The sequence below is a fragment of the Paracoccidioides brasiliensis genome (assembly GCF_000150735.1).
Source record: "Paracoccidioides brasiliensis Pb18 unplaced genomic scaffold supercont2.4, whole genome shotgun sequence".
Lineage (NCBI taxonomy): Eukaryota > Fungi > Ascomycota > Eurotiomycetes > Onygenales > Ajellomycetaceae > Paracoccidioides > Paracoccidioides brasiliensis.
In genome coordinates this window covers 869,006-884,141 of record NW_011371361.1, presented here as the reverse complement: position 1 = coordinate 884,141, position 15,136 = coordinate 869,006, and the positions used below count along the sequence as shown (strand labels likewise).

General features: G+C 44.7%; 4 protein-coding genes across 4 annotated transcripts; 3 read left to right on the top strand and 1 right to left on the bottom strand.

Annotated features, from left to right (window-relative positions):
* Positions 1-800: 800 nt before the first annotated feature.
* PADG_03790 (uncharacterized protein) lies at positions 801-1,808 on the top strand (the record flags this gene model as incomplete). The annotated part of the gene is made up of 2 exons (XM_010761301.1): positions 801-923; positions 996-1,808. 2 exons carry the CDS (start codon positions 801-803, stop codon positions 1,806-1,808), a joined length of 936 nt encoding a protein of 311 aa, XP_010759603.1.
* A 1,415-nt stretch (positions 1,809-3,223) lies between these two features.
* On the bottom strand, positions 3,224-4,412 carry PADG_03789 (prohibitin-2; the record flags this gene model as incomplete). The annotated part of the gene is made up of 4 exons (XM_010761300.1): positions 3,224-3,550; positions 3,639-3,994; positions 4,055-4,123; positions 4,232-4,412. The coding sequence occupies 4 exons, from the start codon at positions 4,410-4,412 to the stop codon at positions 3,224-3,226; spliced, it is 933 nt and encodes a 310-aa protein (XP_010759602.1).
* Positions 4,413-4,817: 405 nt separating this feature from the next.
* Positions 4,818-5,810, top strand: PADG_03788 (uncharacterized protein; the record flags this gene model as incomplete). Its single annotated transcript, XM_010761299.1, has 2 exons — positions 4,818-4,869; positions 4,942-5,810. The coding sequence occupies 2 exons, from the start codon at positions 4,818-4,820 to the stop codon at positions 5,808-5,810; spliced, it is 921 nt and encodes a 306-aa protein (XP_010759601.1).
* A 1,971-nt stretch (positions 5,811-7,781) lies between these two features.
* Positions 7,782-14,738, top strand: PADG_03787 (uncharacterized protein; the record flags this gene model as incomplete). The annotated part of the gene is made up of 8 exons (XM_010760879.1): positions 7,782-8,259; positions 8,308-8,452; positions 8,502-9,236; positions 9,299-12,669; positions 12,725-12,825; positions 12,888-13,538; positions 13,596-14,281; positions 14,426-14,738. The coding sequence occupies 8 exons, from the start codon at positions 7,782-7,784 to the stop codon at positions 14,736-14,738; spliced, it is 6,480 nt and encodes a 2,159-aa protein (XP_010759181.1).
* Between the last annotated feature and the right edge of the window lie 398 nt (positions 14,739-15,136).

Sequence of the window (15,136 nt, the reverse complement as noted above, 5' to 3'; positions counted from 1 at the left end):
CTTACTCCCATATATCCAGCAACTGGCCGAAGTTTGCGTTAGACAGTACGGCGTTGAGTTTGAATATGCCGCCAATGTGAACTAACCCCGCTTCTTTCAATGATTACACATCGTTTTCATTTATAAGGAGGCGAGATTGTCTCGTAGTCAGGCCTTGGGCACTCTTGATCCTGACTGAGATTTCCAATCTAGGCCATCTCAAACTCCAACTTTTTTGCACTATGACAGATTTCGATGAAAGCTCGACGTATTAGGAAATCGGTTTGTGACTTCCGGCACGAATCGAGCATGTAATCTGGGTCTGTGTTTGGGCCAAGCTTCGCTGCGCCGCTATGAGAGATCTGCCGCTGAGAACGTTGCTTCTCAGTGTTCTTGGCATATGTTGATAGCTACACGTAACGTCTCAAATGCCTTAAAGCGACATCTTGGCCACTTTAAAAACGTCTCAAGGGGGCTGGTTTTGGGGACTATCTCATGTCGACAATCTTGCTAACCATCTTTAGAAACAGTGAAGCTGGAAGCTCATTTACCGAACAGAGCGTGAGTGTTTAGGATCGTATGTAAAAAGGATGCCTTCCCCCAAGATCTTCTCTTTTCTCACCTGGTTCGGTATCATCTACAATTTTGGAAGTCCACTTCGCTCCTCACTCTCATTTTTCAGATATTCTATTCTCCGGTGTGCTGGTCACCACTCATTCATTCAATCGTTCGTGTAGTTATACATACCTGACTTATTGTTTTATTTTTTACAGTTTTAATATTTTGTTCTGTCGTTCATTTATACCCCAAAAGATTAAGTCATGAAGTCCCTTCTACGCAGCGCGTTTATTGGAGTTCTTTCTGCAGCAGGTGTCTTCAGTGCACCGCTAGAAACTCGCCAGCAAGGGATTACCGATATTGATATCCTGCAATTCGCCCTGACTGTATGTATCCTGTATATTGTTTTTACTGCCTTTAGGATAGGCCATGGCTAATGTTGGTTTTGTTAAATACAGCTTGAACATCTGGAAAATGTTTTCTACAAGGGTGCTTTCTCTCGGTTCACACAGAATCATTTCCACGAGGCTGGCTTCGATGCTAGACTGTTCAATCAGCTGAAATTTATCGCCCAGGATGAGGAGGACCATGTTGTGTTCATTACCCAGGCTCTTAGGAATGCTGGAGTGAATCCTGTTTCGGCTTGCGAGTACAAGTTTCCGTACTCCGACATCCACAGCTTCCTTGGCCTGGCATCAGTTCTTGAGGGTATCGGTACCTCCGCCTACTTGGGCGGTGCTCGAGTTATTTCAGACAAGGATATCCTTACCCAGGCAGGTGCTATTCTTGTCTCAGAAGGCCTCCACCAGTCCGTCTTGCGAAACAGCCTGAATTTGATATCATCTGCCAAGGTTACTGGCACGCCAATTAATGCCAATGCTATCTTTTCCCTGGCTGCCTCCTTTATTGTCTCATGCCCTCAGCAGAACGTCGCTCTTCCGTTCAAGGCATTCCCAAACCTGAGCCCAATCGAAGCCGGCCCCTATGCTGTTTCCGCACTTGCCCAATTCCGTGTGGGAGGTGATGTCAACTTCGGCAATGGTGCGGTCTTCCTCACCTTCGTCAGCGGTCTAGATATCGTCAGTGTTCTGGTCGAACGTATCGACGTCGTCCTGATCGTTGCCATTCCATCGGTGATTAGTGGACAATCATACGTTTTCCTCACCAATACTGATGCCCAAGGTTCCATCGCCGACAATATTATCATTGCTGGCCCAGCTATCATCGAGGTTACCCCTGGTGCAGCCTCAATCGACCTAGGAATCTTATAAATGGTTCCACCAACGCCCTATCAACATGATTTTTCCCTTCTTTTGGAAGCTTGTGGATCAGTAATTTCGAAGATGGCATTACCAAGGCATCCTCCTTCCTGATTTTCCATTTGACTCCAGTTGAAAAGATAGCCGCGTAAATCCTGCAATCCTGCTGTCAGCAGCGCCTCATACCCCAAACTCCGTTTCTGGTCCTTGGTTTAATCATTCCGAGATGTCTAAATGCGCGATTCCCTTGTACCTATTCCCATGTTTCTCAGCGAAATGTGCGGATATCCTCCGGTCCTTTGAATGTCACACTTATTTGGAAAATGGAATATTCACTAAGATGGATTATCTGAGGATGTGCGCTATCTGTGATGTTATTTTCTTACTTATTTGTAAACCCTGCATTGATGCCCTTCTTTTCATTCTTCGCAGCACACCATTGTCTGTTTCTTGTTATTTACGATTCTTTTCTGCGACACCCCTCTTTTTTCTTTTTCTTTTGGGGAGAAGGTTTGGGGAGAAGGTAGGGAGAGAATGAAAAGTAAGAAGTGAGGTCAGAACGGGGAGAGATACGAACCTTTTCTTTGTATTTTGCGCTCTATTAAGATTTACTGATAATTGCGAATATTTCCATACAAGTTAGTCTGTTAATCTAGGTAGTTATGTCTCTAGTGGCAGACGAACGTAATTAGATATTATGGATATGCAATTCTTAGAGATATAACTACCTTTGTATGTAGGTATGTACGTTAGGTAGTTAGGGGTGTGAATGTCTTACAAATCATTGTGTTTTCTATAGAATTCTGTATGTTTATTTGGGTATAGTGTCACAAAATTTCGAGGCAGACTGTCAAAATTTCACCTGTCTTGCAATGGCATTGGTGACCAGGGGCTTCTCATTTCAGAGAAATAATGGAAATCTTGAAAATAAAACAATATTACTTCCCTGGGCCTTCTTGTTGTTTGACGAACCGAACATTTCATAGTGAATGGATCGTCCACTAGCGACACAAATATGATTTGAATTAAGATACATGTATTAGAAGAAATATATACGTCAGGCAGCGGAATACTCAGAGGAGTGCTTAATATTGGAGATGTTTGTATATTTCGATCCAATTTCCATGAAAAGTAATAGTAACAGTTAACTAGTGGCAACAGTACAACAAGAGAAATAGCAATTTGCCAGATATTTATACATGCACTCACCCTGGAGATACGCTTGGCACTTTCGAATCCTGAGCGGAGCGGGCGGAGAAAGAAAAATAAAGTGAGGAGAAAGGGAGGTTCCCAAATCTCGTACATATGTCAATTCAGGAACACTTTCCCTTTTGATAAACGCTGAAAACATGGTCCCCACTCCTCAGACGCTTAGCAAACAACTCTATCATCTGTCAGCCTACCCATCAATCGTTTGCTTTTCATTTTCAGCTGTCAGAGGAGTCTGGCTTGATGTTAACGTTCAAGCCCAAGCCCTCCGAATCAAGGTAGAGCTTGTTCTTTCCACCAGCTTCCTGTAAGATCGTAGCAATGTTTCTGGCGTTCTCAAGTTTCCGGAGCTCGATGTAACTCTTGCTCTTCTTGATTGCATCTCCAATCAGCTGAGCAGAACGGGCCTCACCCTGTGCACGCACGACGGTGGCTTGTTTCTCTTGACGGGCTTTGTCGACGACGAAAGCAGCTCGTTGGGCCTCTTGCTGGGCAACTTGTTTGGCTTCTACGGCAGCGGTAAATTCGGGTGAGAAGGCAAGATGCTATTGCCAAGGGATGTGTGTGGTCAGCTGCAACGAAATGTTCAGAGACGAGGAGGGAGAGCAGTTATTATAGACTTTTTTTCCATACCGTTAGAGAGACGTCGTCAAGGACAATGTTGAAGCGAGCAGCACGTCTAGAAAGATTGTCACGGACAAGTCGGGCAACGTTCTCTCGCTGTGTGATGAGCTGACTGGCGTTGAATTGCGCTACAACAGCCTTCAACACCTCATTGACAATAGAAGGAAGAACTCTCTCATCGAAATCAGTTCCGAGAGTACGATATATCTGAGGTAGAGCCTCGACTCTTGGACGTGAAAGAACACGGCAAGTGATGTTCACCATTTGCAAGTCCTTGGTGCCGGTAAGTGATGCAACATTTCTGGGCTTCGCACGAACGTCGTAGATGATAGGGGTTTCGAACCAAGGAATTCGGAAATGGGTTCCTATTCAAATAGTTTTAGATTATGAAATTTTAGCACACAGTGGATAAATTGATGCCGAACCTTCATTATAAATCTCCTTCTTCACACCACCTATTCTCGTATACTTGATTGCTCGATGACCACCGTCCACTGAGAAAGACACCAAATGTGTTAGTCAATAAAAGAAATGGATTAAAAAAAAAAAAAAAAAAACAACAACAATTGAAGCAACCGTAGGCGTCCATTAGGTAGGCTCACCGTTAAAGAGGGAATTCATAAAGACATATGCCCCCAATCCAACTGCAATCAATGCTCCTGCACCTCCGAAAGTTTTCCTACCACCCCCTCCCGGAAATCCACCTCCAAATCCGCCTCTAAACCTCTGCTGCTGCAGGGACTGTTGCAGCCTTGCCCATGTCTCACGAGGATCCCCAGCCATGATGATGCCAAAAGAGCAAACAGTGCGGGAAAAGAGAGATCCAGCCAGTTTACTAGGCTTGACTGGCGGAGATCAAGAACTCGCTGCTCTGCCGATGGGATCAAAAAGTTCTGGGTGAATTTCACTAGTCCGCTTTAGGCAAGGTGCGAGTTTGGCGGCTCCAATGATTGTACGGCGTGTGTTAGACGCCTCAACCGCAGTTCTCTACAAAGCTCCAGAAGACGTAAAGTAATAGGTCAGTTTCGACTTTAACCACCTGGAGGTAGACAGACCCATTCTAACACCCATCCACCAACCTGAGCACTAAAAACTAAGTGTTGGCTTTTTTTAAGAATATTATTGTCGGTTTTCGTCTCTCAAATTAAAATTCGAACAAACACCTATCTGATTGTGCGCGTCGTAAAAATGGCCCCAGATCGCTTCGGCAAAAGCGTTTTTCTTGGGAATATCCCATACAGTAATCCAATCTCTTCCTGGTCCATTGCGCATATCTTATTTCCAGTTGTAGCGTTACTAACAGGTTTCTCAGACCTTACAGAAGAGCAGGTGAAGGACATCCTCAGCTCCGCAGGTACAGTTACCAAATTCCGGTTGATGATAAACCCCGAGACCGGAAAGCCTAAGGGATATGGATTTGCCGATTTTGCGGACGCAGACGCTGCTGCTTCTGCAGTGCGGAATCTGAATGACTATGAAATCATGGGTCGCAAGATACGAGTGGATTGGCCACATAACAACGAGAAGGACTCTGTTCCCCCTGACTATTCGCAACAGTCGCAGATGGGAATGATGCAGGGGATGCAGGGACAAGATCAGTCACAGCCACCTTTACTTCCGCAACTACCTCCAGGGACTGACCTACCTCCAAATCTCACCTGCCCCAACGCCATCTCACAAACCCTCGCTTCCCTCCCTGCTCCTCAACTGTTAGACGTCATTACCCAGATGAAATCACTAGTAATGGCAGACCCAGCTCGCGCTACGGAGCTATTGAGACAGGCGCCACATCTAGCTTATGCTATATTTCAAGCGCTATTACTCATGAACCTCGTCGACTATAGCGTGCTTGGATCTGTTGTTGAACAAGCTTCCCAATCACAACCACAGCCATCACAACAGACTTCTCAGATACCTCAGCAATTCCAACCGTACCCATCAGTCCCAGGTCAAATATCAACCCCTCCCATACAACATACTCCTTTCGCTCCTCCTACGATGCCCCCTCAACCCCAACAACAGTCCCAACAACAAGCGACCCAACCTCAGATACCTGGGCACGATGAACTGCTGCAGCAGGTGTTGAATATGCCACAATCTGCCATAGATGCACTGCCGCCAACAGAACGAAGCCAAATAATGTTACTGAGACAACAATTGATGCAGGGAGGAATGAGGTAGTTTGTGCTATGGGCTATGGGCTATGGGCTATGGGCTATGGGCTATGCATCATTTCTCATTTTTACAATTTTTTTTTTCTTAAACCCAACCTTAACTCTTATGGCGGATGATACGGAAATACGGCGCAATGGTGGAACCTTGATATTCTTTTTTTCTCCTTTTTGGAAACAATTTTTTGTTCACCAAGTACTAGCGATGTGGGGCACACTCAGGGCAAAATACATCATTTATTTATTATTCCTTGGCAGTATTAGGCCAACAATGACACAGTATCATTTTGTTTAATCTTGCAGATATTGCGGAGCTCGTGCGTGATGTTCTAGACAATCCCGTGGCTGGATACATGCCACATGCAGCCTTTAAACCCCTGATGAATCTCTCTAAAAAGGTCCTGTAATTTTCGAGGTGAACGACAAGCCCTTGAAGGTTGACGTGGTTGGATAGGACTCTGGAACTAAGCAATCTCACTTCATTTCACCAACATCACATTCCATCTCTCCTGGGAAGTATCGCTTCAAAATCCCCTTTTTTCTCTGCTTTTCCTCACCCACAACTCACAAAGGCAAAACCGGGGAAGGTTATTTGTTGCCGGGTAATTTCACAAAGCTTTAATCGAGGGTAGAACCTTACCTAATTCTGGGGTTCAACTGTGGGAAGCGCGCGGCTGGCGTTTAAAATAACTTTAAGGTTGACGACTGCGCAAAAACGATTGAGAATTTCATCATCTCGAGTCAACATCCGTCCATTTTCCACCGAAACCGTTGCTCATGTTATTCAAAGCAATGTATTCGATGGACAAGGAGTTCATATATTATCTACTCATCTCATCCCGCCCTTTTTTCTCAATGCTTCACCACTAGTTAAACGGCTTATGTTTTGATCCATGTCCGCCGTTGCTTTTGTCTCATGCGCTTTGCTCCTTCGAGGAGACAGGTGGTTGGTGCATTATGCCATGGAAGATTATTTTGGCGTCTGTTCTCATCATCCCACACTCTTTATGTGTTCACTGGGTTATTGCTAGAGTTTGACGTCCTTTTCGTGTCATTTGAAGACATATTTCATTTCTTTATGGCATCTGGGTTAGGGTTTCTTTATTGCTTCCCTCAATTCAGAAACGGGCACTGGTCTCTTTTTCCTTACATACCTACTTCTGGGGGTCAGCCTCCTATTAGCGATTCAGCGTCGATTCGCCCCGTTTAGGAACAGGATCATGGATCATTCAGTTTGTTCTCAGGAAAATATGTTTGCATTTATTAAAATCGAAGATAGCGATCTCTATCTATTCATTCACCCGGGAACAAACAGCCCGTTGTTGGGTCAATACTTGTTGGTCTTCCCATTGGTTAGACCCGGTAATCAAATATGCAGACGGCCGATCTGCAAATACTGATTCACTTATTGGTTTGATCATGAAGACAGCCCAATTTCCTCATACTCCTAGGCTTCCGAGGGTATAGCGGGATCCGGTGAAACTTCTTGGAGTTTTCTTCTATCCAGGAATGGATATGTATTGCTTCCTGAGCCCTTGATTGGGTCTACCTACCGGCATAAAGTATTAAAATGTAAGGATCTGCATCACAAGCAGTCTACTGTGGATCATTTATGCGAGGATGCAGTGGGACCTTCTTGAATGACCCGGCAACACTCCTGAGGTTTTCAGTGTGCTGGCTTGTTTAATTTGTTGATTTGATTCTGATTGTCTGTTAAACCTCTCTGCTTATCAACAAGCATCCCTCTTTCATCTGCACATGTGCCTGTCACTTGTCTTCACCTGCGCTACTCTTTTCCTTTCCATTCCCTATATCATTGTGCTGTACCTTGCATACTTTACTGCAATATTGGAGAATTTACGCGTCTTCCAATTGGATTTGCTTGCCTCTGGATGAGACGACTTCAAACTGCCATGTAGCAGACCTCAATACTTGACAAAGTCTTTGAGTAGAGCCAATTAACCGCCGTTACTGTCTTAATATGGAGATTCAGGATAAGGGGCTGTGTCCTCCCTTCCACATGGTCCAGGATTTCAATATGGAGGAGGCTCCAACTGATCTAAGTGATAGAGGATCCTCCGCCTATTACAATGTCAATCATGATAATTGCACTTCTCCTGATATTGACTTGGAAACTGAGACTTCTGTGTCCGGAGATGTTACTCTCAAAGATGCCAATGGTTGCGAAGCAGATGATGTGAACATTTTAACCAATTTCCCACCAGAGATATTGAGAGGCAAATATTCATCGCTACCCGGCAAGAAACCCAAGCCTGGTCTGAATCTCAGTCTCCCACCGATCAGCAAAATTGAAGATATATTTGATGACATTTCTATCAATGCAGAGAGATATGGCTTTAATAGCGTTCTCGAACACATTGGTTCACGGGAGCTTCGCGTCGCTACCATGTGTTCCGGAACCGAAGCCCCCCTCCTCGCGTTAGAGATGGTGATTGACAGTAAGTCGCCATAGAGTGCTCGGTTTACCTTTGCTGATAAAACGATAGGTTTCAAGAGGATATTTGGGAAAACGCTCAACATTCATCACCTATTTAGCGCAGAGATTGATCCTTTCAAGCAGTCTTACATCCAGCGGAACTTTTCCCCTGATATCATTTTCCGAGATGTCAATGAACTAATTGCTGATGACGCGTAAGAAATTTCACACGTTGAAAATGGATTGCACTAACCTGATCAATAGAACTACTGCATTTGGTTCTCTTCGAAAAGTACCTGCAGATTTGGATCTTCTTATTGTTGGCTTTTCCTGTGTGGATTTTTCGAATATGAACCTCCATCGCAAGACTCTTGATGAAATGGGTGAATCGGGTCATACCTTTTATGGCGTCTTGCGATACACCCAACGTTGCCGGCCACCCATGGTAATTCTGGAGAACGTTTGCGGTGCTCCGTGGAACCACATCAAGGATGCTTTCAAGGAAATGGATTACCACGCCTATCACGTTAAAGTAGATACGAAGAACTACTATCTGCCCCAAACGCGTGAGAGAGGCTACATGCTCTGTATCGACCAAACTACACTGGTTACTCCGGCCCCCGAGGACTCTAAACCATCTGCTTTTGCCAAGATGATGAAAAACTTCGAACGTCCAGCAAGCTCGCCTGTCACCCAATTCCTACTAAAAAATGACGATCCTCGTTTGCAGGACGCAATAGATGACATATCAAGCAATCCAATCAAGGACCGCCAAGCTGTCGATTGGACGCGGTACAAAGCCCGGCATCTCAGATATAGAATGAGAGAAGGTCTTGGAGATAAACGACCACTTACTCGCTGGCAAGGTAATGGAACCTGCCAAATGCCTGATTTTTATTGGCACGGGTGGAGCAAGGCGCAGACAGAGCGCGTTTGGGATACTCTTGACGTAAATTTCTTGAGGAGCATCATAAGAGGATTTGATATTAGTTTCAAATCGTAAGTCACTTCATGACTCGTATAATTTCGTGTTTTATAATATGTATTTAACTTATATATAGTCGGATCATTGATCTCTCTCAGGGGATCGACAGAGAGTTGGATCAGCGTGCATCCGGTATTGCTGGATGTTTAACCCCACGGGGTCAGCATTTTGTCACATCCCGAGGTGGGCCTCTCCTAGGTATCGAATCTTTGGCCTTGCAAGGTATACCGATCGATAGGCTCCTATTGAGCAATGATAGTCAACGGGACCTCAACGATCTTGCAGGAAACGCAATGAGTTCGACCGTTGTTGGTGCAGCGATCATGAGTGCATTAATCATTGGATACAAAGCGCTCTCGCCTAACCGGGCTTCTCTAAATAATTATAAAAGACAAAAACGCTATATGCCTGGGATACAAGTTATTGATGATCAAGCCGTGAAGATGGCCCCAGTTCAGATGGAGCAAGAAACCGTTCTGTCTCTGCTCGACATATTCGATGTTGGGAAACGAAGTTCAAGACTGTGTATTTGTGAAGGGCAGGTGCTGACGAAAAGAACGGACATGCTGCAATGTTTGAAATGTGGTCTTACGGCTTGCAAGTCATGCGGCCGCAATCCTCCCCATGCGTACTCTGCGATTCCTAAGGATCAACTGAAAAATCGTGTTTGTCCCACAGACTTCGAGACCCAGCTGAAGAAAATACTTCCGATGAGGCTTCAAGTTAGTGGATTGTCCTTTGCTATGTACCAAGCACTGCAGGAACATAACATGTCGGCAGAGGTTCTGGCGGCGTGGGATGATTTTTACAAGGTATTTCTTTCAGCTTTGGGAGATGAGCTTCGGTTCCAGGGGGTGACTCGACAGAGATCCTGGACAGTTACGTATCAGGGGACCTGGTCTGTTTTAAAGCTCATTTGTTCTTCTGTGAGGTTGCAATGGTTCCTCTACCTTATCCCATCAAAAGATGAACCAAGTAACTCCCCTCTGAGACAAATTTTACTTTGTCCTATTGCTTCCGTGGTTCCATCCGGCATGAATATATTGAACGGAACCTGGCGCGTTAATTCTCCAGTTAGTTCATATTTTGATATTGCCGTTTCTGGGAAGGGAAATCTTGTTCCTTCTATCGGATCTAGAGCCGGTTTGAAGCACTCGAATTTTGCCAGCGCGATGGTGTGGAATCAGATCAACATATCTGCAACAGATGCTGCGGTTGCAAATCTGGAATTTGACCTTCGTGGAGATTACGAGCTTCTTCAAGACTGCGGAGCTGCTAGTGGAAGCCTGCATAAGAAGATCCCTGTTGACTCTGATCCTCCTATCTACTTCTTTTTGGATCCAACCGAAATTGGCTCTCCAGAATTTGATTCTTGGGTTTTTGCTCTTGATCATGGACGCTTAGGTATTGGGGAGTCGCGCATCACGATAGCAGAGGTGCGCCCGAATTGGGACGCATCTATTGTTTGTCAGGAACCCAAGACCGTCCGTTGCTGGTTCCGGAAGACTGCGGCAAATGAGGCCATATCTCTTGACGTTTACCTCCCTTCAGTACTTCCTCTATACCAGATTCCAACGTCTCACTTCGTTATTCGAAATGACGGGTCAAAGTGTCTTGATTCATATACAACGATACTGACCTGCTCAGTTCCAGCGAGTGGTACCGAATTGGCTTTGGAGCCTGGCACATGGGCTGCATCGAATCTGATAGAATCACCTGCAGTGCTTAAGAAGCTGGCGTGGCTGCTCCAACGAGCCAGTTTCGTGAATCAATTTGGCGAATGGAGTAGTATCGTCTTGAGCAACGAAGAAGACGACAACAGAGATTGTAGTATATGTGCTCCTCGAAAACCTCGACTAATGTGGACTTTAGACGATAGAGACCACGTATGTGCTTACGAGAACCCCGAAGACGCTGCTATCTATGAACAAAATATTAAGAAACGACCCGCGATATTTCTTGGTTTTACCAGCCTTGGTAATGATTCCGTCTTGCATGTCAAATTATGTTTGAATGTGATGACTCTAATTCATCAAGCAAAGGGAAAGCTTGTTAAAAAGCATCAAGTGTCTCTGAAATGGCGCTTTTGCATTGACAATATTGGTTTTCTTCGCCAACGAATGCCTCCACTCAAGGAGAAGAATAACAAAGACGACCCAGAATCAGCACAACCCCCTGGTTTCAAGTTTTTTAACCTACGTCCCGAACAACTACGATCGCTTACATGGATGAAGGAACAGGAAAACATTGTTCAGTCTTTTGTTGAAGAGGAGGTTGTTGAGGCTATGCTTCCAGCTTTAAATTGGAGAGCCGAAGCGAAAGCAACCACTGAACAATCTATTCGTGGAGGAATTTTGGGTGACGATGTTGGATATGGAAAAACTGCCATCAGCCTTGGTTTAATTGATTCTCAATTTGTTAAAGATTCAAACGATGTCCCTGATTCAACGGAAGGAGCTATTCCAATCAAGGCTACCTTGATTGTCGTTCCCCAGCACTTGATTGACCAATGGTCTCATGAAATTACAAAATTCTTGGGGAAAAAGTATAATGTATTGGAAGTAAAGTCAATTGCCTCGCTACGTCTACTTACCATTCTCCATTTTGAAACGGCTGATATTATCCTAGTTTCAACCTCTGTTATTCGTGGCACGAGCTACTATGACAAGATGGAACTCTTTGCTTCGACATATGCGGTGCCAAAGGGAGATGGCCGTATTTTTGATGAGTGGTTGCACGACACGATGATTGGTGTTAGGGATCATGTCAACATGCTCATGACAGAGGGGTCTGATGCAGTTCTTCAGAGTATGATTAGAAAGCAGGCTAATCTCCTGAATTCTGGAATATACTCTAAGTTCAAACCTTCGAGGAGGCTCAAGGGTCAGAAGTTCAAAGAGCATCTGCTGAAACTGAAGGAGAAATTGCAAAGCAATGGGGCCGATAACTCAGGAACTAACACTATAGATAACAACACAGCATCGGGTTCAACTAATTCTGTGCTGAAATTGCAGCACGGGAAACGCAAAAGAATGCGAGAAGATGATGAATACCAACCTGATATAACCACCAGTGGCACCCAAACAAAGAAGGCAAAAGGGAAAACGAAGTCCACAAACGGAGAGCCCAGTAGCGAGGCTGACAAAGCATTTCAACTTCGAAATTCGAGAAACGATTGGAGGAAAATGCACTCACCTTTGATCCATATGTTTGAATATAGCCGCATTGTTATCGATGAGTTTACGTACTCTAAGGACAGGAACTACTCCTCAGTGCTGGCTATCCCTGCTCGTAGGAAATGGATTCTGTCAGGAACGCCTCCACTAAATGGCTTTGCTGATGTTAAGTCATTCTCTCCCTTTCTAGGGATCACGTTGGGTGTCGATGATGAGGAGAGTGGTAAGACTGAAAATGAAAGATTGAAAGCCGTACAACGGGAGCAAACAGGTATCACAAAGCGTATGTAGTCTAAGGTCCTTCACAGATACTGACTGCCAGCTAGATGCGGAGCAATTTCAGCCCTTCGTAACTCGCCACAGTGCAGCATGGCACCAGAGACGGCATGGTGTTGCTCAAAACTTCCTTATCCAATTTATGAGAAAGGTTATTACCATCACGTAATATATGTGTACGATAGCGTTGAAATGGAGAACTAACGTGTCTAGAATTCACCGGGCATCGACGAAATACCATGGACTGAACATATTTGTACAGTTGTTTTGGCATCACGCGAACGGGCGGCTTACCTCGAGCTGTTTATGCAGCTAATGTCCCAAAATTTAAAGCTTCGTAGGAACGGAAGAGGTCTCTACGATTTATCTGCAATATCTCGAAATGATGCTATTCTTGGAAATAGCAGTGGACCTGAGGAAGCTCTGTTAAAATGCTCCTCTTACTTTGTTCCACTGGAACAAGCAATGGGAAAACAATTGATTAACAAAAAAGATCTGGCGAAAAACGATGATTCTTCGATTTCGTCTCACTCAACCAGCGTTTTTGATGGCGACGAGGGCAGGTATTCGGCCACACCCGAAACAGAGTCGACCTCCGTTTGCTCAGGCAAAGGAAATGCTGTCTTTGCACGGGATCGACAGTTTGATGACCTTGTTCGAGATATATTTGAAAAGCTCCGCCATGCTTTTTGGCTAAGATCGAAAATTGAAGGCATGACTTATTTCGATACCCTGGTAAAGCATATAGAGGGAAACGGAGCTGGTGACTTGGGAGTCACTGAGTGTTTCCAAAAAGCGGTAGCTGATGTGCAGAGAACACGAACCCTTAAAGATGGGAAATACTACTATTCAACACCGCAGGAGGTAAAGGGCCCCAAAGGAAATCAACCAAAACGGATTGAATACTAACGTAGTGCACAGAAGAAACAAATCCCCTCCGACATTCGCCTCGAATACCCTAAGACTCCGTCGGAATTTCTTAGTGACCTAAACTCATGCACTGACAGTTTGCGCAGACTAGTTGACGAAACCTTAATTCGCGTGAGAGCTGCCAGACTCTTCAACGTTGTCCGTTCATTTCAGGTCCGATTACCTGACGACGTATTTGCTTGTTCCTCTTGCTTTCGCCGCCTCAGCGATCCCACCACCCTCTCTATCCTGGGTGAATGCGGACATGCCTTTTGCGAACCATGTATCGAGATAGCCAGGGCCAAAGAAAGATGCCGGCTTCCCGCTTGTGGCGGTAATGTGGAAAGCTTCCGGATTATCAAGTATTCTGACGTTGCTTTTGTGGACAGCAATGAGAATGGTGATGGCATAAATGAGCAATGGCAAGTATATGGAGGAACAAAATTCCTGGAACTAATCAGACTCGTACGAAATACCGATAAAATTCCAGCGGACGAACATGTTCTCCTCTTTATACAATTCCCCGACCTCATGAAGGCTGCGTCCGCCGCGCTCGGAAAGGCAAATATTCCGCATCTGATGATTCCTGTCAATGATCGCATGGCATCTTCTAAAATTACAGAATTTCAGAAAGGGACTGAGAAAGTAAAGAGTAAAGTTCTCATCTTGCATCTTGGGAACGTATCAGCGTCTGGACTGTAAGTTGAACATAACCTGTAATCCTGTCTCAGTTACCCCCAATTACCTACCACCCCATTTTCCAATAAACACTTGAAATGCAAGTAATATGTTGTTTGAGTTCTAACCTCGAGCCTATATTTTTTTATTTACTTATTTCACAGAAACCTTCAAAACGCAAACCACGTTATCTTCTTCCATCCCCTATTCGCCAAGTCTCAGTATGACTACACTTCCGGGATGGCACAAGCTATCGGTCGATCGCGCCGGTATGGCCAGCAGAAGCATGTGCACATATATCAGTTCTTGGCTCTGAAGACGATCGAGGTGAATATTTTCGAGCACCGTCGACGGGAACGCCTAGTGAAGCGAGACGGACAGTTTATATCATTACCAATTACTGTGATGCCGTTGCCTACCGATGAAGCTGAATGGAGAGGAAGTTCTTTGGACGGTAGTAATGCTGCTGATGCTTAAGTTTTTGGGAGTGTGTTCTGTGTTTCTATTGATGTTGGGACAATTTTTGTTTTTGATTTCATCTTTTTCATTGGTGGGGATTGGGAATAGTTATTCTCTGATCCCGCATTGGATTTTCAGTCTCCGGCCTTTCACGAAAGGATTTTAGGGTGCCATAGTAGTTTCATTTCTTCTGGAGTGGATTTTATAAGATTCTTCATGTTCGTTTTGAGTTCTTTTCAGGATTGCCTTGGAAGTTATTGGGTTGAAGTTGTGGATTGAATGCATTCGTTTACAGAGATTGTGTATGTGCGAAGGACTTATGCAAAACCTCAAGAAGCGTTGTACGGACTAATAACTAATAAGTTTGTTGTTCTGTACTAAATGTCCTGTGGGATTCATGTGCTTTGGCTGTGTTT